Source organism: Azolla caroliniana, unplaced genomic scaffold (genome assembly GCF_043228905.1).
Source record: "Azolla caroliniana isolate FFs.n. ecotype wild unplaced genomic scaffold, voAzoCaro1.0.p SCAF_13, whole genome shotgun sequence".
Classification (NCBI taxonomy): Eukaryota; Viridiplantae; Streptophyta; class Polypodiopsida; order Salviniales; family Salviniaceae; genus Azolla; species Azolla caroliniana.
In genome coordinates, this window is record NW_028230448.1 from 10447278 (window position 1) to 10471587 (window position 24310).

At 37.5% G+C, this 24310-nt stretch overlaps 2 protein-coding genes across 3 annotated transcripts; one reads left to right on the forward strand and one right to left on the reverse strand.

Annotated features, from left to right (window-relative positions):
• Window positions 1-23729, forward strand: USP (UDP-sugar pyrophosphorylase). 2 transcript variants are annotated; one of them, XM_087329160.1, is made up of 18 exons: window positions 1-100; window positions 1884-1938; window positions 2060-2164; window positions 4793-4909; window positions 5906-6046; window positions 6677-6776; window positions 10604-10731; window positions 10883-10954; window positions 14372-14436; window positions 14540-14600; window positions 15115-15232; window positions 21061-21185; window positions 21257-21333; window positions 21578-21683; window positions 22715-22774; window positions 22863-22943; window positions 23051-23290; window positions 23387-23729. In XM_087329160.1, the coding sequence occupies exons 2-18, from the start codon at window positions 1885-1887 to the stop codon at window positions 23555-23557; spliced, it is 1821 nt and encodes a 606-aa protein (XP_087185286.1). In that variant the 5' UTR covers window positions 1-100; window position 1884; the 3' UTR covers window positions 23558-23729. The 2 variants fall into 2 exon arrangements, with proteins under 2 accessions (XP_087185286.1, XP_087185287.1); XM_087329161.1 differs by having other exon boundaries at window positions 38-100; window positions 1865-1938.
• On the reverse strand, window positions 7515-9847 carry LOC147856088 (uncharacterized). The gene is made up of 2 exons (XM_087329162.1): window positions 8405-9847; window positions 7515-8008 (listed from the first exon to the last, which is right to left on the reverse strand). The coding sequence occupies exons 1-2, from the start codon at window positions 8929-8931 to the stop codon at window positions 7633-7635; spliced, it is 903 nt and encodes a 300-aa protein (XP_087185288.1). The 5' UTR covers window positions 8932-9847; the 3' UTR covers window positions 7515-7632.
• Window positions 23730-24310: the final 581 nt, after the last annotated feature.

Here is a 24310-nt window from a genome sequence, read left to right on the forward strand (position 1 = left end):
AGACACCCCTACCCTCCCCAATATACTGAACTCAAAACGAAACCCCTCTTCTCTCCGTCTCCGTCTAAGTCTTATTAGAGAAACAAGAACAAATTGCCAGGTACTCTCTCTCTCTCTCTCTCTCTCTCTCTCAGAGTGGTAGATTTCACTGTATCCATGGATCCTACTTTTTCCCCTGAAGAAAGCCATTCACGTGTCCATGCAAGTTATATATGCATAGACAATTGGCAAAGATGCACGTTACTAACGCTTCACGTTTACTTTGTGAAGTTTTTTTGAGCATTTGCATGATTCAATAAACAATCTTCAATGTGGATGCATGCATGAACTGCATGCGTGTTCTATTGAAATGGCGTTAATCAAGGTTTGCCTATTAAGGATTCGAAGAATATTTCAAACGTGAAAGATAAAAAAGATGTAGCTGATGGAAGTGAGCCACACATGCATACTCTATTCAAAGAATTGTTAATCAAGCTTTTTCTCTATAGTAAGGATTTGATCAGGATTCATACCAAATAAATAGCATTGAATTGGCTTCATGCATGTACGCATCTGAGATCTGTCAAAACCATTGTTGTCTTTATGTTAAGCGTTTTTATGCTTTGTAGGATATGTAGTATGTAAGATGATAACAAAGATACTTCAAATGGAATCATGCATGGATGTTCTATTTGAATCATTGTGGTTTCTACAGAAAGGACTAATCTTTCATACAATATGCAATATGAAAGTTGATAATAAAGAACAATGAATCGGATCCATCATTCATATGCTATTGAACATATTCAATGTTTATCTCTATAGTAAGGATTTGCAGCATGTCCTGTATAAAAGGTTATAGTAAAGAACCTTGCAGTGGCTTCCCTTACATGAATGTTCTGTTGAAAGAGTCAAAGAATTGTCTCTAGAGTAGGAATATAAGCATTGCACATTTTATAACATGTCCGTTATAGAGAGTTGTAATAAAGAACCTTGAGGGGGATTCGATGCATGGATGTTTAATTAATAGAATCAAATATTTGGTTCTAGAGTATGGTAAATTAGGATAGGATAGTAACCTTGAAGTGAATCTATGCATGTGTATATTCGATTGAAAGCATTCAAGGTTATAATGGTATTGGAAGAAGATTGGAAAACCTTTGTGTTAGTGGGGAGGGCACTGACTGGTGGTGGTAAGAGCTTACAATTTCGAACCTTTTGAGCAAAGACTATTAGCTGGGAAAATATGTGAAACACGACACTCAGGAAAAATTCACAACCCTTGCGTCGACTTTTGATGACACTAGTTGCAAGCTTGATTTTCTAGTTTTTTGCAAGGTTATTGGATCCATCTACTGAATAGTAGTAAAGAATGCCTAGTCTTTAAGATCTGCATTCTTAATACTAAAAATAAGGTGTGCATGCAGTAAGCTCAAGTTACATTAATCTTCTCTAAATGATAAAATATTTAGTGACCAAATATGATGCAAATATATCAGTGGTTAACCTAGCAAAGATCATACAATAATAAAATTAATATGAACTTGGCAATATGAATTTCATGAAGTTTTTATGAAGGTATTGGTAAAACTATTCACTTGGTTACCAACATGAAGTTTTCATTATGTACAAATGTTGCGTTGCGTCAGGGTAACACGTTTTAAATCATTTTTCAAATTCCACCGTAAGTTGCAAGTTTGGATTGGGCATGTGAACTATGTAAGCTTCTCAAAATATCATGTGTCTATTTTGATTTTTATAGTCCTTGGATAAACACTTAAATATCTACAATGTGTCTTCTTTTGACTCCCCACATTTCTCTAATAATTTCCTTTAAGCAGTAGACATGCATTCTTGTTTATTTGTTGATGTTTGGAATAATGAGATCCCTTGTCTGAGAGCAGGATGCCACAAGACACATTGCTTGGGGATAATACTAAGTTGCTCTCCACAAAGCAGGTGTGTTCCCTTAGATTTTTTAATTTCTGGGATTGATAGGTTGCAATGATTATGACATATAGTCTTATGGCCCTTGCTTAAGAAATAACTAAAATAGCTTGGTCTAACTACATGGAAACAGAGGATACTTGCTGATATGCTATTCCGACAAGGACAAGAACATTTGTTCACAGAGTGGCCTGCCTTGGGTATAGATGATGACAAAAAAATCAACTTTTTTGCTCAGGTTTCTGAAAATTAGCTTACCATCTCTCAATAATGGGCTCAATTGATTCAAATTGATGATTTTTGTCATTTCTATTTCTGTATTTTCTATGAAAAGTTTTCTAATATTCAAATGTTGCATTACATATGTTTCTTCGAAGATTCATAATGTCCTTATGACTATAGTCTTATATGTATGTATATAGGCATGTGCAATTGATGTTGGTTAGTGATAGAATTAATGTTAATCTGTGGAACCTAAGTTTTTTTCTCTTTGTGCTCAATGTTCACATATGACTTAACTGTCTTAGAAAGGAACCCTGAATTTATTTCTAGAAAACTCATAGTTGGTTTCAGCTTCATCACAATTTATTATAAGTCCCTTGTCTCCTATTACTGGAAAGCACATATCCATTAATATAAGAAGTGATTTCACTTTTGGTTGTAAGCATTTTAATTGTCAATTCCATTAATATATGAAGTAAATCACTTTCGTTAATGAGGATTATAATGCTAGTTCTGTCTCGCACATGCCACATCATGACATCGGAACATCTCTGATGTGATGTATTGGGTGAATGGTGTGTAGTGATAATTTTCTAGAGATTAAATCACTGCACTCATAGCATGTAAAGTTTTTACGAGGCTCATTGGATGGACTGCATTTTGATTACTATTCTTGTAGCATCAGACTAATTTGATTGTTTTCTGGCTATATTACTATTGAAGCATTTTGGCACCATCATAATAGCAGCTGTTAGAAAGTGATGTACATCCCTTTATTTTGCCAACCCAAACATGGCCTTGAGGTGGGGTGATTGTCATTGACTTTGTCAGATCTATAGTTTTGACCATCTTTGTTTGAGCTGCCTCTCTTGTTCCCTCGCCCCCACATGGAACTTCACACTGAAACCCAAGCTTCTCCTCATGAATGAAACCTCTCCACTTTCTACTTTTGAGCCTTCAGGTTTTGTTAGTAACCCCAACTTTGGTTGTCAACACTTTACTTTGTAGCACACAGGTGACTGTCTTGTCACCGTGATCATACTACCTATGGAATCCTGAAATCTTCTCCATCTTGTACATGGAATTGGACAAATCTTAGTTGATGGGCTGACACTGCTTAACACACTGAATTATGACTATCTTGTAATTGTGATCATGCTACTTGAGGAATCCTGGAATCTTCTCCATCTCGTAGCTGTCATTGGACAGATCTCAATTGGTTGCATATGTTTATGGGTAGCTTTGTGAGATTGGTGACAACTAGCCTCAATCTTGAACCCTTGAAAACAAGTGGTTGGAGTGTGTCAAAATTTGCGGGAAAGGAATGAATGGCACAACCATTCCAATAGTTTGAAAGACAGTTTGGTTGGCTTGCGGCACTTGACAAGACCATATTTGAGTCACGGAAAGTCCTCTTCCTTAAGGAGGTGAATGCCAGAGACAGATGCAACCTATGTTTGTCAATGTACTATTTAAAAAAGAGAGAGAGGGAGATATAACTTCATTACATTGGTGTGGTCTGTGAGAGCACAACCAATTCGAGGCAAAACCTTTTTTTGACCCAGATATGAATCTGTCTGGGGGAAGCCAGTCCTATACGAAGTTGTGATAATTAGTTCGATGAATCAGAAGATAAATAGTTTCAATTGTTTGTTTTTTAAACTTCTATGAAGTATGATATCTTCACTCCGCCTCAAAGGTATAGAAAAAATGCTTGTTAGGGATGAAAAACTCATAAATAATCTGTAGTGGAAAATGATCTGTTGAAAGAATCTGACAGTTTCAAGTTTTATGTGCTTATCTTGCAGAAGAAACTTTTTTGTTCAACATCTAGAGTGTTTCCCTTAAGCAAGTATTTTTGTATCTCTTTGGCATGCATCCTAAAGACCATAATGCTTTAGAATCATAAATTTGGATGAAATAGCAGTTGGGTGGCTAGCATGTAGCAGAGAATCTACCCTACATCTACGTGGCAGGGGCATCTTGCTGGGAACAAAGTATTCCTGAAACGAATACATGAATCCAAAAGGTGAATTAGGTGTATTAGGTTTGAGTGATGAATCAATTGATGCTGCCAGAAATTTCGGTACTGCTGTACAGAAGGAGACTCCCAAAATGGCAGAAGATAACAAAACGTTTGCACATTTCCTTTAGTTTCAGGCTTGTTCCAATCCACAATATGTCCCTTCAATCCCTCAATTTTCGTGCTTTTGGAAAATAGAGTTGTAAAACATCCTGAAACTCTTTTTCATAATTCCCAAAAACAAGCAAGCCTTTTTTGCTCCTCATAAGTTCTGATCCATACGAAAGGTATAAAAGGAATTGGAGGCTTTCACACAATTTGCTTCTGACCTTGTGGTTCAGGATGTTTGATGCATGAGATAGACTCTGAATCAGCTGATTTTTGTAACCATTGCAGCTGACTTTGTTCTTCTGCCTTCCCCCCCCCCCCCAGTTCAAGCCTAGATTGTTTTGGCCTTATCATACTGTAAACTTTGAATAAAGTATTGGTTAGGAAAAATGATCTTAACATATCAAGTAATAAAGTACTGTATGCACAATTGAGTATTGAAGAGTATACATTGCTTGTGTTTGGTATTTTTCTTGTGTTCAGATTATTCTGTTTATGAATTGTGGTAAACAGGTTGAAAAGCTTGATCTAAATTACCCTGGAGGACTAGAGACATATATCCAGAATGCTCGAACATTGCTTCTTGCATCCAAATCAGGGAAAAATCCATTTGAAGGCTACACACCTTCAGTATGTTATTCTACATTGCGCTCTTCTAGGAACACCGAAAAATAGAATAATTTCTCCTTTCAGATAATTTTTCGTTATCCAATGATTCAATTATTTAAATATTCTTTTACAACTTGAGAATGACAAATACAAAAAATGCTTCACAAAACAAAAACTGGTTCCCTTACATCATTAGAAAATCCCATATGGATATGTGAATGAAAGAGATTCTCCCAAGATTTATGATCGTTTCCTCTGTAGTTTCCTCTCGTTTGTTGGAACTTTATCTTAGCAAGGTTCCGATTATGTAATATAGGCATACATTTGTAACACTGTGTCTTAGCTGAAACATGCTTATTTATTCATTTCTAGAGAAGTGACATCCTCTCTATGTTTAAGGAGTTTGCATAATCAGAAGGACTTAGCTGTAAAAATATATCAAAGCAATCAATGATTAAGTCTTAACCAACTTTGAATCCACAAGTAATTGTATCGTCGAAAGTAGATTGAGTCTTTTTGACATATTAAAATTTTCATTGCAGTTTTAATGTAGTTCAAACTTGCGTCAATTAGAACTTCCTCATCATAGAGAAGGAGATGGACAATACCATAGGTCTGTTGTAGGTCATAAGAATTAATCACTAAATTAGAAAGGCATATGTGGTTGATTGAAGCGTAAAAAAAGTCGCAAAGAACCGGGGAAACTGCGAAGGGCAAGGAATCAATACACACATTTAAATTCTGTGAATCTAGTGACAACTATATTCATAAACATAAACAACGATACAGAAAACCGTTTCTCCATATTATCACCACAGATCACATTATTTTTCATTTTACGGAAGTATTAAGACCAGAAGCAATTATGACAAACTTAGGATTGATTTCTGCACAGAAGACTTAAATCATAGAAAGGGCATATGTGATTATCTCTTCATTAGAACTATCTTCTACGACTTAACTTCATCAAATCTAGCTAAGCAAGCCCGATACTGCATTTCCTTTTTTTCCTTCCAGGTACCAAATGGGGAAAGGTTGATATTTGGCACCAAAGAATTTGATATATTTGAACAAAGAGGCGTACAAGAGGCATGCAGGTCGGCTTTTGTCTTAGTAGCTGGAGGGCTTGGTGAACGCCTCGGCTACAGTGGTATCAAAGTAACTAATTAATCTTCGTCTATGAAGAAAAACATCCTTTATGCTGCAGATGCATGCCTAATGGATGGGTGCATGAACTTATTTCTACCTATCCTTTGTTCATGACAGATGAATGTGTGCCAATTTCCTTCACACTGCTCTTATAACTTGTCTTGTAGTTAATGGAATTTGAAGACATCGTTTTTAATTTATTGCATTTAGGAACAATAATCCCACTGTATGACTTAGTCTGATTGTTGAGGGTTAATGTTTGTAAATTTATTCGTGATAGAATCAGGAGCTGCTCTTGAAACAGTAATTATGAATAGAAGTAGGGATTCCTAATAGAGAGGGATTAGTAAAGAGCATAGTCAAATTGTCTCAACTTGTCTTAAATCCAGAATTATCCTAAGAAAATTAAGCAAGGGGTTTTAAGTTTTGTGACGACCTTGATATAAAATCCATTACAGCACTGCTGCATGACATTTTCATGAGGTTTCATACAATTTCTTGTTGATATAGTGAGGCTTCTTAATATGATATTACATTGTGCAAATAATGCGTAAAAATCTCGATTGCACTTATTGTTAAAATCAAGACTTTTTCACTGGACTTTTCATGTAGATTGCATTTTAAAATTGCAAATTGCAGATCGCATTACCATCCGAAACTACAACGGGGACATGTTTTCTACAGCTATATATTAAAAGCATCCTGGCTCTTCAAGAAGCAAGTATCATTATTAATGAAGGTTGAATTGTTCCCTCTTCCTTTCCAATCCCTGTAAGTTAATTTTTATGTGGATGAAAAGGCCTAGTGCATGATTTCAGAAAGATTGAAAGAAAAAGGATGTATTAATGTATTTCAATTGACCGAAATCTAACAGTATTATGTGCAGGTATATTGCTAAGTAAAATATTGTGTAACAGAAATGTGTATAAAAATAATTAGCGTCCAGGCTTATGTATCTCAATACAATTGGCAATGAAACATAGCTATCTTTTAAAAGGGAGAGACTTTGGAACACTAGATTGTAAAAAATGGCCCATGATATTGAATGAACACATGTTGAACATGAAATTCTAGCATTTACAAAGAAATGTCAACTGGGATTTGAAGGCAGTGACTGTTTACCCTAAATCCAAGATTATGGTGAGTCTGTGTATGGATGATGCAAACCCAACAGAAACAAATAAGCCATAAATGCGTTAAGGAAAATTTCTGCTTAGCAAGACAGAAAGAAAGAAGAAAGATATATTAACGTTTTTTAAGAGGCCAAAATGGCCAATAAGACCAAACAAGAGATTACATCTTAAGTGTTGTCTCGTCTTTGAGGACAACAAACCAACAAATCAAAATAAAATAAATATCACTCTGTAAATATAAAAGTAAATAAGATAAAAAGAGACGAGGGAAACTGATTTTTGGCACATCTGAGATTCTAACGTTAGATGTATTGTAACTTTTGTCTTCGAAAGATGTCTAGCATAGGTCGATCCAAAAGGGAAAGCTCTCTGAAGTGAGGGAAGTACCTGCGATGGCGGGAGATAATGGCTTTTATTTGTTGATGACAAGGGTGTTGAGGTCGTGGTCCATGGGGCCGGGGCCTACATGCACGACAAATTGCAATTTGCTATTGCCCGATCAATTGTAATCCCTTTGTTATGTCCTGGTTGGGAGCCCATTTGTGTATCCCGTGATTGACTTGTAGCATTAGTAGGAGTAATGGGGCTAAAGAAAGTTGTGATTGTTCTTTGTGGATGAGCTTGTGTGGATGTATTCTTCAACAACTTTTCCCGATGTCTCTTGAGCTCTAGCAAGAAAAGTCCTAGGCACCGTTGGTCCTCATATTCCATTACCTTGCGTAGCGAGCCAAAGCCTTGTTTAAAGAGGCAATGGTATGTCCCTCTGATTTCATAAAAGACACTAGAGTGACAAATGTAGTGTTCTTCAGATTCCACTCCTTGATGACACAAATTCTTTCTTCTAGAGGTATTCGTGTATATCTGCTTACCTCAATCTGTAACTGATGTGATGAAGTTCACAACTGCCCTATCACACTGTGCAGCGCATAGGATAGATGTATGTCCATATAAGGTGGCCTGATAATGAATCCATCCTCCAATGTGTCTTATAGTGGGCCATCTTTGTACCAAGTGATATTTTGGGGCTGTTTCATGTTATCTTGTTTTCCAAGTTAGTAATATCAGTTCAGATCACTCTATTCTTTTCCACTTGGTCATATTTAGATGGGGACAGTCCAAGCTATATTGGAACGTGGGTAGGGCATCTATACTCATGCCATGTGACTCGAACCATTGCTGCATTTCAGCATACCAACAATGAATGTCTCCATTTTTAGCCAGTTGTCTTGACGACATAAGTGCCAACCTTGGGTACCTTTGTTTAGGGAGCTCCCAAAGACGTTGGATAAATGTTGCTGATCGGAACAATGCCTTGGTGATTATAGGTGCTGCTCCCATCTCTGCCCGGATTATATCGTGGGGCACTGATGCTTTGCTCCTTATCATGCGGGAAATCATTGACACTAAAGGTCTCACTAAGTCTTTCCAATGATTTGCCTTGTTAAGACTCGGTCCCCATGTTTCTACTCCATAGAGAAGAGTTGGTGTGACAAGTGTATCAAATAACCATAGCTTAGTTCGTGGCTCTTGGAACTGCAAATGTGCACATCGTCTCTCAAGAGCACCAAGGGCTGCATATCCACGAGAAAGTCGGGCACAAGAAGCCTCCTGTAACGAGAACCTAGGCCCTGTAAATGTTACTCCTAGGTATGTGTAGGAGCGTGTGTATTGCACCTTTTCTTCTCCCAAGAAGAATTCTGGTTTTGATCTTGTTACCCATGCTTGAGTGGTGTTAAACACCATCACTTTAGTTTTATCCATGTTGATTACAAACCTTTGTCCGTACAAAATAGTTTTAAGGCATTGAGATGTCTTTGTAGTCCCTCCGGAGAGTCAGAAATCATCACAATAACATCAGCATATAGTAATATTTGTATAGCTATACTTGCTAGGCGTGCTCCCGAACCCCCAGATCGCTCTATGTAATGTGATACCTCATCTATATAGAGACCGAAGAGAGTGGGTGATAGTGGGCATCCTTGCTTCCCTCCGATTGTGCTAGCCACCGCCTCTGACAAACCCTTGGAAGACCGCACTTTTCTTGACACGGATTCATAGAGTGCATAGATTCCCCATTGCATATCTGTAGGAACATCAAGGGTTTCTAGCTGCTGCATAAGCCGAGCACGTGGCAGTGTCAAAGGCTTTTTGGAAATCCACAAAGCAGCAATAAATCCTCTTATTATGGGCTCTACCCTCCTCAATAAGGGCCCGGAGGGTCAATATGTGATCCAAAGTTGTGAACCCCTTCCAAAAGCCTGCCTGTTCAACTGAACAACAGCCATTCTGCTATGCCCATATACCCAATTCTGATTCTAGAATCGAGCCATATAGTTTAGCCAAGTAATGGCCAATCATGATTGTCCTATGGTTGCTTGGCATCATGGGTCTCCACTCTTGAGGATTGGCACAATGGTATGCTGAGTCCATCTAGTAGGGAAACCTTCACACGTGGTTCTATTAAAGATGTGTGCTAGCAATGGGAGCAAGGTATCACAGCCATAGATAAAGCGCTCACCCACCAATCCATCATGATCCTGGGCCTTCCCAAATTGTAGCCGATCAATGGCATTTCTTACATTTTGTGGAGTAAAAAAGGTTGATTCATGTGGGCGTGAGCCATGTGGGTGGGGAAGAGGAGGTTGCCCCGGGATATCAAGGTAATGGACACAAGGTAAGCATACCACAAACTCATCCATTCATACCAACTTTTATCTCCCAAGGAGCACATTGCAAAAGTTTGGCCAAACAGAGACCAGAAATAAGCAGTTGATTTTAAAGTAGAAGACCAGGATGTAGAAGGTCTGAGAGTGAATGAATGAAATCATCAATGACATCAAGAAGATCCAGGTCTTCTCTCTGTAAAGAAGTTGCATCTTGTACCCTTTCTTCCATGAACATAACAAAAAGAACAGCTATAGAAAGGAAGAAAATAAAATGAAGAATTGGAAGTTTCTTTTACTTTGAGGTTATGTGTAGGTAAAGAAGAAAAAAAGCCCAATATACTTGGAACTTTTGAGGGAGAAATTAGAGTTTCACATGGAGATAAAATCGACACTGATCTGGAGGAGAAATGTTCAAGTTTCAAACAGTCAGCACAAGTATTCATACAAAATGTGTACATTGTATTTTTTATGTATGGTTGTATGTGTTTCACACATGATCTTACTGTGTACTTTAATAGTAGTGGGAAACCAACCTTGCAGTTCTATTGTTTTATCATATAGAGGATCTGCTGTCATAGAGAACGTGGGTTATTTTCTTTCTTGGCAAGGAAGGACTGCAAAATCAATTATGTTTTTCCATTTCAATACAAACGTCAATATTCTGTAAACTCTTGTATAATTTTTACTGGAAACTCAAAGGTTGGCACACTATTAAATTTCGTAAGTTTCATCACTCGATAAAAAAACTTATGCAATACTTTTTACAGGAATGTCAGGCTGCCGTATTCCGTTAGTTATAATGACATCTGATGATACTCACCTTAGAACAGAACAACTTCTTGAAGAAAATAACTTCTTTGGAATGTCTCGTGAACAAATTCATCTCTTGAAACAGGTATGAACTTGTATAACCTATATATCTCAATGTAGCCTATCTTACGAAGCATTGTATTCATATTAAATATACCTAAACAAGTCCTATCTTGTTGGATATCTTATTTAGATGTTTGAATGCGGCTGATACCATATTATTTCCTATGACACAGGAAAAGGTAGCGTGCCTAGTAGATAACGATGCACATTTAGCATTGGACCCATTGAATCAGTATAAAATACAGGTAGTTTGCTTTAATACTTTTCTGTCAAATTTGTTTTAATACTTTTCTGCTGAATTTTGAATCCTCAAGCTTAAGGGTGGGGAATCAAGCTTTAAGTTGTTTGCGTTTAAGAGGTTATCTGACGGCTGCAATGGTTGCTAGAGATGCCTCTGCACATTTCCTAAAGCACTTGGTGGATCTCCATCTCTTCTACCTAGATGACAGAATTCGCTATTTATAATAGACCTATTGGCTGACATCAGGTCATGCAGGCCAACTCTTTAGGGTGAAGGATGTATGTTATAGGATGTATATGCTAAATACCGTTTTACTCGAGAGACAGTTGATGTGTATAGTTGTGGGGCACACAATGACACGCTTGATTTGAATCTTTTTGCATCCATAGAGGAAATCACACAAAGGTTGTCAAAGTCATTGCATTATGCCGCCACAAATGCCTTCCACATACCACAGTTGGAAATACACCCATACAAGGTAGAGCCGCCCATAATAGTTGGCATAGATTGACATATTCGCATTTGTGGGGTTTCCCATTCGAATGCATACGAATATGCATACGAATGCATGGTCAAGTATTCGTTTATCCCCCCCCCAAAAAAAGAGAGTCCAAGAACTCCCTCCTTTTTTAGTTTACTAGGATAAAAAAAAGGGACATTAAAAGAGGGACTATAAAAAGGCACATTAAGAGGGACTTGACACTAATAAATTTTTATAATAAATATAAAAGTATTCGTTTTATTTTTAATAAATAAATAAAATACAATAAAGGTTCATTAATTCCTCACTTTTTATTCTCTCAAAGATTATAGATGTTTTTATTTTGACATAAAAAATTGGACTTCACACTAATCATATTTCTATAATAAATATACAAATGTTTGTTTTTAAAAAAAAAAAATTAATTAAAATAAAGGTTCATAAACTTCCCCATTTTTTATTTGACACTATAAAATAGAGTTAATACTAATCATATGTATATAATCTATTAATGAATGATTGCTCTTTTTTTAGTGAATTAAATTTATTTAATTAATATTTTATATATTTTTGTAAAACGAATGGTTTTATAATATTCTTGGGGCCATTTCGTATTCTTGAATATTGAGAATATCACGTATGGAGAATGTGACGAATATCGTGCATGTGTCAATCTATGATAGTTCGTATGATACAAGGAGACACCAATGATTTGTGAGGAAGAAGAAGAGATCATGTCTGGCGATTTGACGCAAAGGTGTACTGGTTTCTAGGACAAAAAAGTAGATGACATTACTGAGCAGCCCTGCCTCCCCTACCCACGTGAATCTACGTTTTTTAGTTCACGGAAGATGAGAAATACCATTGATAGGTTATTTGGAAGGCCCAAGATCATGATGGATTGATAGGTGACCATTTTATCTATGTTTGCACACATCTTTAAAAGAGCTATATGCGAAGGCTTCCGTCCCTACTTGCAGGACGGAACATACCATTGTACTGATTTTCAAGTGTGGAGATCCTATGGTATCTAGCAATTATTGGACTATCATGATTGACCATTTCTCAGTTTAACTACCGAGTTTGATCCCAGATCCAGAATTGAGTGTATGGGTAAAGTAAAATGGTTATTACTGAGCTGGACAGGCAGGTTTTTGAAAGGGATTCACAATTTTTGATCACATATTGAACCTCTGAGCCCTTGGAGCTAGGGGCCCATACCAGGGGAATTTATTGTTGTTTTTTGGATTTCTAGAAAGTCTTTAACATTGTACAGTATGTTCACCTCATGCAGTGATTAGAAGCCTTTGGAGTCCCAAACGATATGGAATGGGGAATCTATGCACTACATAAATCAGTGTCAGGAAAGTGTGTAATTCTATTGAGTTGATAGAGGTCATGGCTAGTACGATTGCCATTCTTTTGGTCTTTATATAGATGAGATATCTTTACATAGGTAAAATGGGCAATTCAGGAGCATGCTTAGCAGGGTTAGCTATATTGATATTACTATATGCTGATGTCAGTATATTGATCTCTGACTCTCTAGAGGAATTACAAAGATATCTAAGTGCATTAAAATCATTTTGTATAGACAAAGGTTTTATGGTCAATCTTGATGGTGTTTAACATGACTCAAGCATGGACAATGAGATCAGAACTAGAGTTCTTCTTGGGAGAGGAAAAGGTGGCATACACACAATCCTATATGTACTAGGACTAACATTCACAGGGACTTGGCTCTCATATGACTGGCGGTTGTGCTCAAAATTCTCTTGGATATGCAGTCCTTGGTGTCCTTGAAAGAATATGTGCTAATATACAGTTCTGAGAACCACAAATGAAATTGTGGTGGTTTGATACCCTTGTAATATATGATCTTCTCTTTGTAATAGAATATTAGGAACTGAGCCTTCATAGCAACATAACTGAACAGATTCAGAGAGATCTTTAGTCTTGATGACTTCCTGCATGATATAATTTGGGCAGAGATGGGAGAAACTCCAATAGTTTGAACGCACTACCCCCATCTCAATTTGGCTTTGATAGTCCACAGCTGAACTTGACCAAAGTGGAAAGAAGAGAGTTATCCAAATAGTTTTCTTTAAATCAAATAATGAAAGAACGTAAATCAGCCACATGAGATCTCTTGGTACGAAGATTGCCCACTATAAGGTACTCTTTAACATGTCTCAGGATGGATCTATCATCATACCTTGGATGCACACCTATCTCATGTGTTCTGCAATGTGATGGCGCAGCGCAGCCCCTTTTCATTGTAGTTAAAAATTTCGATAGGCAGATATGCACACAAAACAATGGAAGAACAAATATCTTGAAACAAGGCTTTGGCTCACTACATGAGTTCATGGAATATGAAGAACGACAATGCTTGGGAGTGTTCTTGCTAGAACTTCAGAGATATAAAGAGAAGTTGTTGAATGACAACAATACAACCACATTTCATCAACAAAGAACCATCATGAATTTCTTTAGCGTCATTACTCATGACACAAGTCCATCATGGGTGACACAAGTGGAGTCGTGCCCAAGACACTTGAAAGGAGTTACATTAGATTGGGCAATAGCAATGTTTCATGTGCATAAGATACAACCATCTACCCACTGTCATAACTCTTGTAACTGATAAATAAAGGCCATCATCACCTGGCACTGAAGGTGCTTTTGCTTCAGTGATATCTTCATATTGGAGGCCCATGTTGGAGATTTTTCGAAGGTAGAAGTTCTAGTGTATCTAACTTTGCTATTAACAGAAATATGTAGATGTTACTACCATTGTTTTATTGTTTCTTTGCTGAAAACAGAAATCTATTCTAGTATTGGCACATAGCTTTTGACAACATTTTTGCATACACAGATGTATATCTACACTCTGGTGTTATTTTATATGAATATATTTCTAAATTTTTGTTTCAATAGACAAAGCCTCATGGCCATGGAGATGTGCATGCTTTGCTTCATCGCAGTGGGCTTCTTGCCACATGGTAAGCTGAGTATGTAAGTGAGATGGACTTCTTTCTATGTGGTAAGTATTGAGTATATGTGGATATTTTGTTTGTGAAAAATGATACATTTTCCTCCTTGCAGGAGAGAGCAAAACTTATCTTGGGTCCTTTTCTTCCAAGACACGAATGGGCTTCTCTTTAAGGTGCACAATCATTTATAATAAACACATGCATGGGCACATGCTATAATATATATAATATATCTGTGTGAGGCACTCATGAACGAAATGACAATAAAGACGATTAATTCATTTATGGTAGAAAAAATGAAGTATCTGGATTTAGAGACCGTCATTTTAGTATTTGTTCTCATTTAAATGTCCGAAACCCTGTCCATGTGAGGAATTACCTTCATTTCATAAGGCATCCATCTGTTAGAGGTTTAAAAGCTTTCTACGATGCCAAAAATCAGTTGTAAGAGTTGATAGGAACTGTAGTTACTGTGCTATATTAGAATGCATCCATAGAGACTATTGGGAGTATATATTGGGTAATTTTGTCTGGATATTCATTGTGTATGCATGTTGGTAGTTGAATGATAAGTTGTATATCTTATTAAACTGAAATACATGCTACTATCAATTCAATTGTTGTATGGCGGTGTAGATTCCTTATCAAGATTGTGGTTTTCTTTGTTTTGTTTTGGGCTGTAATCAGGCTATACCTGCCTCCCTTGGTGTCAGTGCTATAAGGGACTTAGATGTGAATTCTTTAGCAGTTCCTCGTAAGGCAAAGGAAGCTATTGGTGGAATTAGCCGGCTCACACATGAAAATGGTATGCAATATTTCATTGCTTACATTTAAATGAACAATATTTTATAACCACATATGGATTTACTATGGTTTTTGTATTTTCCACTATTCCTAGATTGTAGATATTGGATTTGCTTCTAGTTCTTTTCTAAATGGTCAATTTTAAAGAGTTTCATTTTTATTTTAACTCTCAGGCAGCTGTTTCTGCCTTAATATAGTATCCAGAAATACAGGTTGAATTGTTTCATAGTGCCCTGATACACTTCAGTCAGCTTTTTCAGAGATATAAAAGTATTTCAGCCATTTTGAACTTTATAATGCTCTGTATTGATGCTACTGTTTTCTGGAGGTCAATGAAAGCTGTGCATGTGTTTTCCAGTAGCAATGTTGAAATTTATTTATGTTCAAGAATAGAAGTTGGCAAATTTTGGAATAGATTTGAGAACTGAGCCCAAGACATGCGTGGAGAATAGTTTATTCCTCAACTAATTTACAGGGCAATTCTGTTGGAGGGTGGCAGCTCCAGACCTGCACTCTCTTTCATATTTATTATCTCTGTACTACATTCTCTCTTTTCTCAGATTCTTCTCTCTCTAGAATCTGCAACTCTTTAAATGGCTTCTCTCTCTAGAATCTGCAATGCTTTAAATACCTTTTCCAAGATATTCCCTTTTATTCCTAGTTTTTTGTACCTGTTTGGTAGTACAAGAGTCACTTAACTACCAAACAGCCATTTCACCCACATTCCCCAATTTTGTATAAATAGGCTATACCAGCCTCTTTTGTATAGTTTTCATTTTCTTTTTTGCTACTTAAAACAAGCTCTATTCCTTGGCTGTGTCTCTACTCTTTGCAACCATTTTTTCTACTGCTGTCTAACAGCCTTCTCACAGCTTGGCTGTGCCTATTTTGTTTTAAGTCTTCCGCTGCTGCTATTAACAACTTTTCTCACATGGTATCAGAGCAGTGAGGTCTCCATATCCTCAGCCTGATTTTTTTTGCCAAAGAGCACACAGACCTATCTTCTTTTATCCCTCCCTCCCAACCCTACAGAGGAGGCTCTTCTGTTTTCTTTTCCCCTTATCTGAGCCTCACCTAGCATCTAGGGAGAAGTAGAAAGACCCTGAGTATCTACTTACAACTGCTGTAAATTGTCCAACTGTAGCTCAAGAGGAGGATATCCATGGCCTCACATGCCACCATTGTTTCATCAACCATTCCCCAACTCCCCAAAGAATCCATCTTGGATGGGAACAATTACTTGGATTGGGAGCTACAAATAAAGACCTTGCTACAATACCATCGTTTATGGAATGTAGTCAATGGTAGTGACAAGAAACCACCAGTAACTTCATCCTCTTCAACCAAATCAGTTGCTGGCTCATCTAACGCTGAGATTGAAGCTTGGCTAGATAAGGATTCTCGTGCTCATGCTTTCCTCATGTTTAATATTAAACCGAGCATCGCTCGTCAATTTCAAGATAAAGATGACGAGACAGCCAATGAACTATGGACAACCATCAAAAGGAGGTATCATCGAGCTAATCATGCTCAAATGATAGCTATTGAAAGCCAACTAGCAAATCTCAAGATTCATGACACTCCCAACATCATGGATCAAATAACGGAATTTGTCACTCTCCAAAAGGAACTAGTTTCTTTGGGAAGCAAGTCCACTGAAGTTGAGTTTGTGCATCGTCTAATGATAAAGTTGCCTGAGTCATTCTCAGCCTTTTGTGACACCATTTCTCTTCTTCCCAACACACATGACATGAATACATTTCTTGGTATGCTACAAGATAGGGCAACAAGGAAGAAAAGTGCTCAAACTTCCAATGAGACGCTTCTACATGCGACAAGTAAAGGCAAGTGGAAGCAAAATGGTAACTCCTACAACAAACCCAATCCAAGACCGCCAAACAACCCAGCTTACAAGGAGCTCACTTGTCATTATTGTGGCTACAAAGGTCACATTCAGCCAGATTGTCGGAAAAAGAAAAGGGACAATGCTAAGAACTCTTCTTCTACCAGAAATCAACCTACACCGAAATCCAACTCGGCCCAATCAGCCAAAGAAACAGTTTTCCTTGGCATTGAGGAACATACTTCACATTTGGCTGGACCAACTACTTCAACCATCGATGAGTGGTTAGTAGATAGTGGTGCCACTTCACACATGACCTATGACAAATCCATTTTGCATGATGTGAAGCCTAGCTCTTCCCAAATCTCTATAGGAGATGCCTCAAGCATTGAGGCTTCATGTGTGGGTAATGTGGTTCTTGACAATTCTTCAAGTGAAGAACTTGTCGTTCTTCAAGATGTGCTACATGTGCCTCGCATCTCTACCAACCTACTTTCGGTTTACAAAATCACCAAGCAAGGTTATGGAGTCTACTTTGATAGCTCAGTTTTGGAAGTGATTGACACCAACAGCCTACAAATTGTAGCTAGTGGCACACAAGAAGGGGGTTTATATCGCCTAAAAAGCTCCCATAGCCCCTTGGAAAACTCCAAATCTCATCTTCTTCATCTTCTTCAAGGCTCTCATGCCTTGGTGGCACAAGAAGATCCCACGTTGTGGCATGCTAGGTTTGGTCATCTCAACTATGATTCTCTTCAAAAGCTCTCCTCCTCCCAACTAGTTGAGGGTCTTCCTATTTTCAAATCTCCCTATACCCCATGTGTTGCTTGTCTTCATGGCAAGCAACATCGAGAGCCTTTCCCTCATGAAGCCACTCACCGAGCAACATCTATCTTGGAGTTAGTGCACACGGATCTTTGTGGTCCCATGAAAACCACTACTCTTGGTGGTGCACGCTACTTCATGCTTATAATTGATGACTTCTCCCGCAAGGTTTGGGTTTATTTTCTTGTAGAAAAATCCCAAGCCTTCGCAAAATTTCAAGAATGGGTAGCTCTCGTGGAGAACGAGACATCGAAGAAAGTTCGAAAGATCAGGTCGGACAATGGTGGAGAGTTTATCTCCAAAGCTTTCCACCATTTCTGCTCTCAACGAGGCATTGCTCGCCAATTTTCTACACCCAATACTCCTCAACAAAATGGAGTCGTGGAAAGGAAGAACCGGACAGTCCAAGAGATGGCTCGTACGATGCTATCTCAATCTGATCTTCCTCTCTCGTTTTGGGGTGAAGCTGTCAACACAGCAGTCTACATCATCAACTGCTGCCCAACAAAAGCAGTTGCTAGAATGATGCCTGAAGAAGCATTTACAGGTGTAAAGCCCTCAGTATCTCATTTTAAAGTCTTTGGTTGTGATGCTTATGTTCACATTTCAGATCATAAAAGGACGAAATTTGAGTCCAAAACCAAGAAATGCAAATTTCTTGGTTACAGCACACAATCTAAAGCATACAGGTTATGGGATTTAGAGTCAAAGTCCCTAGTCATATCTAGGGATGTTCATTTTGTGGAGTCTCAGCCGGATGACTCTAGGATTTCACTTGAGTTCATGGTTGAAATCCAAGCTCCTCCGGAATCTCCTATTTTAGACGAAAATGTCTCATCTTCAAGCCCCCCATCTCCTCCTACTCAATCTCTAACTTCGCCAACAATTCAAACCTCTCCCTCAACTCCACTTGTTTCCACTCCCTCTACAAACCAGCTTCCACCACTTCCCAAGTGGCTTCAAGCCACCATTCGTGATTCTCATCTCTCCGATGCTGAACTTCATGAGTATACATCTGGTTCTCGAACACGTAAGTCACAACGGCCTCTTCACTCATGCAACTTTGCCTTATTGTGCATTGTTGTGCAATCAAAAGAACCCACAACAGCAAAAGAGGCCCTTGTTCTTCCAAAGTGGAAAGCAGCAATGGAAGTTGAACTTGATTCCATTGAGCGGAATCATACATGGGAGCTGGTCCCACGGCCTCCACATCGACAAGTCATTGGATTGAAATGGATTTTCAAGACCAAATACCATGCTGATGGTACTTTGGATAAGCACAAGGCACGTTTAATGGCAGAAGGCTACTCACAAGTTGAAGGAGTGGATTATGAGGAAACTTTTGCTCCAACAGCATGGTACACATCTATCTCATGTGCGCTTGCACTTGCTGCTCACAACAAATGGGCCATTTTTCAAATGGATGTCAAGTCAACCTTCCTTAACGGTGACTGAAAGAGGAGGTTTATGTTGAACAGCCTCCAGGTTTCGAGATTTTAGAGCAGAAAAACATGGTCTACAGGTTACACAAAGCCTTGTATGGCTTAAAGCAAGCTCCCAAAGCTTGGCATGACAAAATTGATAGCTTCTTTCTCTCTCTTGGGTTTCAGAACTGTTATGTTGACAACAATCTCTCTCTCTCTCTCTATATATATATATATATATCTATCTATCTATCTATCTATATATATATATATATATTTCCCGCTTCCAAGGCATGCCATTAATCAGCTCCTCGGTCGACTCAATGTTTGATGGCCGTTCTGGAGCTGAGAGGAGGTGTTGGAGGGTGGCAGCTCCAGACCTGCACTCTCTTTCATATTTATTATCTTTGTACTACATTCTCTCTTTTCTCAGATTCTTCTCTCTCTAGAATCTGCAACTCTTTAAATGGCTTCTCTCTCTAGAATCTGCAATGCTTTAAATACCTTTTCCAAGATATTCCCTTTTATTCCTAGTTTTTTGTACTTGTTTGGTAGTACAAGAGTCACTTAACTACCAAACAGCCATTTCACCCACATTCCCCAATTTTGTATAAGTAGGCTATACCAGCCTCTTTTGTATAGTTTTCATTTTCTTTTTTGCTACTTAAAACAAGCTCTATTCCTTGGCTGTGTCTCTACTCTTTGCAACCATTTTTTCTACTGCTGTCTAACAGCCTTCTCACAGCTTGGCTGTGCCTATTTTGTTTTAAGTCTTCCGCTGCTGCTATTAACAACTTTTCTCACAAATTCTGCTGAATTTTGTACAGTTAATTAATATATGGTCCTTTTCTTCTAAGACAATTGCAACAAAAACGGAGAAACACCATGGAACTAGGTATTTGGAGGCAGGAATTAATAAAACAATAGAATAGGCTATAGATTGAGATATGCCAAAAATTGAGGTGCGAAATTGTGCATAACAACAGCATGAGATGCAAGGGGAGTAAGCAAATGTGGATGTGTTTTACCACTACAGACTGTTATTTGGAAAATGGAGCAGACAGAGTTTTGCCATCGCATGAACTGTGTGAGTTTTTGGAAACCAGAGAGCAATTCCTCCAACTGTGAACTTCAACTGTAGGAAACCGATTCCTGGTGCTATTAATGGGGATTTTTTAGATACCAGCTTTTGGCTTTATCTTTTGATATTTATATATTATATATACTACATATGTGGACGTCACGATTTCTGTTTGATGTTTCCAGTACTTGCGGTGCCTAAATTAAATTCTATCATCCCTAAATTAATTGATATCACGAAGGGTTGGGCTTCATAATGTATAGTCGTTACTTAAGTATCTTGTGCGGGGCTATTGTGGTAGGACTTATGAAGACTTGAGTGGTTTTTTAGTTCTTAGGTAGACTTAGAGCTCAAGTCAGAAAATCTACTTGGCAGCAAGCACTTTAAGTTTTTGTTCCTCTTCTCTTCAATCTTATTAGTGGGATACGTTATCTTCAGTTATGGAGAACTGACAAGTTGATGTAAAGTTATGGCTTTTAGTGATCTATGTCAGCAATTTTCGTGTTTATATCTGCATAACTTGATTAGTACCCCATCAATATGAATCATGTCATTAAGGAATTCTATGTTTTTCAAAAAGTATGTGGCCTTCCATTTACTGGAATGTAAAATACTGAATGTGTTGCCTCACAATTTACACCCTGTTCATTTTAAAGGTAAAGAAATGGTTATCAACGTAGAATATAACCAATTGGATCCTTTACTTCGAGCGACTGGCCATGCTGATGGAGATGTGAATGACGAAAGTGGATATTCCCCTTATCCAGGGAACATCAATCAGGTTAGTCATGTCATATTGACAATTAATATAAGCAGCAAGAGGAACAGATCGCTGATATTGTTTACTTGTAGTTGATAATAAAACTTGGACCATATACTGATGAATTATCAGAGACCAATGGACTAATTCAAGAATTTGTAAATCCCAAGTAAGCCTTATCATGTTGTATTGACTTCATTTGTACATGTGAGTTATTGTGGCAAAAGATAACTTTATGTACCTCATATTTCACATTTTGGTTTTCATCTATATCATTGATCTAATCCTGAACCCATTTCTTTGAGAAAGAATGGTCATATCAGTAGAAATGAAGTATTTCATTACAGAATCGGTACTTGATGCTTGTCACCACCTAAATAAATGCGAATGCGAGTTTTAAAACGGTTATCCAGGTACAAGGATGCAAATAAAACAGCATTTAAGTCTTCGACAAGACTTGAATGTATGATGCAAGACTATCCTCGCAGTTTGGATGGCTCATCGAAGGTTGGATTCACTGTAAGTAATATTTCACTCTCCCATTACATTGTTTTGCATGTAATGTGTAAGAAATCTATAATTGCAGTCCCCCTTATTAATATAAAAATGTATTTGCGAGAATTGTGAAATATTTGTGAGGAGACTCATGATGTACCATGATACAATCACAAAGACCTGTTGTGAGTCGTTTTGTGGAAGCTTTGTTGGTGACTCTATGTTGCTACATTATTCTCGAGGACCTTATGTTGCTCAAGATAATGCACGGTTTGGGCAAGAAACAGGAGGGTGGATTTCAAAGTCTGGTTTCTGTGGAAAGAGACGGAATGGTTGACAGTTTTTTCTACCATTTTAAATAATTAACTGGTTTTTGATACTTAAGCATTGCTGTATCTTTGATTTGATCCATTACATTGAACCTATGATGTAACCCTTGTTTGAAAGAGTCCATTAAATTGATCCATTACGTGGAATCTATTATGTATACCCTTGTTTGAAAGAGCCCATGGATAAGAGTATACGGTGAGAATGCATATAAAGTGAGTTTAAAACCCATCTTTGCCTCGATGAAGTTTATCCAGACTTATAACATCTGATGATGCCATGCAAACAGTGAGTTGCTAAAAATATAGTTATGTATGCACCGTACCCTTGAATAAATGTCGTGTGTTTCTAGGTTCTCATTTTCATCAATGACATATTTGTAAACTACAATTGAGCTCTGCAAAAGAGAAGTAACTCTCAAACAAGGGAAAATAATGCAATTGAAAAATAAGAAACAGGAGGGTTGATAATGTTGGGTTAAAGATGATTACCTCCACCATTTATCGCCTTCAAATGGTCTCCAAACGTTTCCAGAGATGGAAAATTGTGGGTAATACCATCATGTGATATGTTTGGACATTTTTTAAAAGGCTGGGAATTCCTAGGTGTATGTTATAGCCATTGAGGAGTGTTAATGCTGTGTCAGATGGCATGCATATTTTATCTGCATTAGTTTATGGTTTGAAGAATCAATGATTATGCATCAATTTTGATAATATTCTCTGTAGGTCATGGATACTTGGCTTGCATATGCACCAGTGAAAAACAACCCAGAAGATGCTGCAAAGGTAAATTATCTTGTTCTTGCAAAAGTTTCCGTAGCTAAATTGACCCCAAGTCTCAAGTATCAACATACTTTGTTTGGTGAATAAACAGGTGCCAAAGGGTAACCCTCCCCACAGTGCAACATCAGGAGAAATGGCCATCTACAAGGCCAATTCTCGTATACTTCAGCATGTATGTATACAATCATTAAATTTAGATTCAGCTTTCGGAATTTTGAAAATCTATTGCTTCATATGCAGTCTACAAAAGCTACATACTTTTTATTTTGTTCCATGCAGGCAGGTGTGAAGATTGAAGCACCAAAGATTGAAACCTTCAATGGACAAGAAGTGGAAGTATGGCCACGGATTGTGTGGAATCCAGAATGGGGTCTAACATTTGCAGATGTTAAGCTGAAGTTTAGTGGTGTCTCTTCTGTCTCTCAATGCTCGACTCTTGTTATCGAGGGGAAACATATCCTGTTTGACAATGTTAATTTAGATGGAGCTCTGATTGTTAGGGCTCTCGAACATGCAGAGGTATACCTTGCTTTTTCTGCATGGAATTTTGATTTTTTTTCTGGAGATACCTTGGTTCTTTTGGAAATATTTAATACTTAAATGATCTGTTATCAGGTTAAAATCTCTCATACGGATATACACAACTCTGGGTGGAGATTAGAACCTATTCTTTGTGAAAATGGAGATTTACCGGAGGAGATCAGAATCCGTGGATTTGCTATACATAAAGTGGATGAAAGACTGGTGGATATTACTCAACCTGGTGTTGTATGCATCTCTTCATGAGCAGTATAGAAAACCAATAATGGTATTGTCCTATTTCATGGATATATATTACTCAACCAAGTGGTAGAAAATGACCCAGGATATTATTGACGTTTATTCTTGAATAAATTTGAAGCTATAATAAAAGAATATCAATAATTTAAAAAACTCCACATACGGCAAATATTTTGAATGTGTTAAAGAGTTGCAGATAAATACATGAGATCAAAAGCAAACAAGTGGTAGTAGCAATTAACAATGCAATATATATGTATAATGAGGAAATTAGCACACCACATCTTTTTACCGTCATCAAGGTTTTAAGTAGTGACTTGCATTGATTTCAGTGCGTATTTTGATGTAAACATTGTATTAGTGGGAAAATTGATTATTATTGTAATGTTGGTTCATTTCAAACAAGTAATATTAGAGATATACTTATTACACTCCTAGAAGGGTTTTTTTGTTCCTATATATAGTGCTTATTACACTACTAGGATATTTTTTTAGTTCCTACATATATATAGCCCCTTCTTGATGACAATTACCTCACCACCCTTGCCATCATAGATAAAGGCCATTATCTCCTACCATCGCAAGTGTTTCCCTTGCTATTAGAGACCTCTCCATTTTGGGTCGACCCATGCTAGAGATATTTTGAAAACAAAAGTTATAATATATCTAACTTGAGAATATTACATGTCTCGAAAACTAGATTCTTTAGTATCTTTTATCTTATTTACTTTTATATTTACTTAGTAATTTTATTTTGTC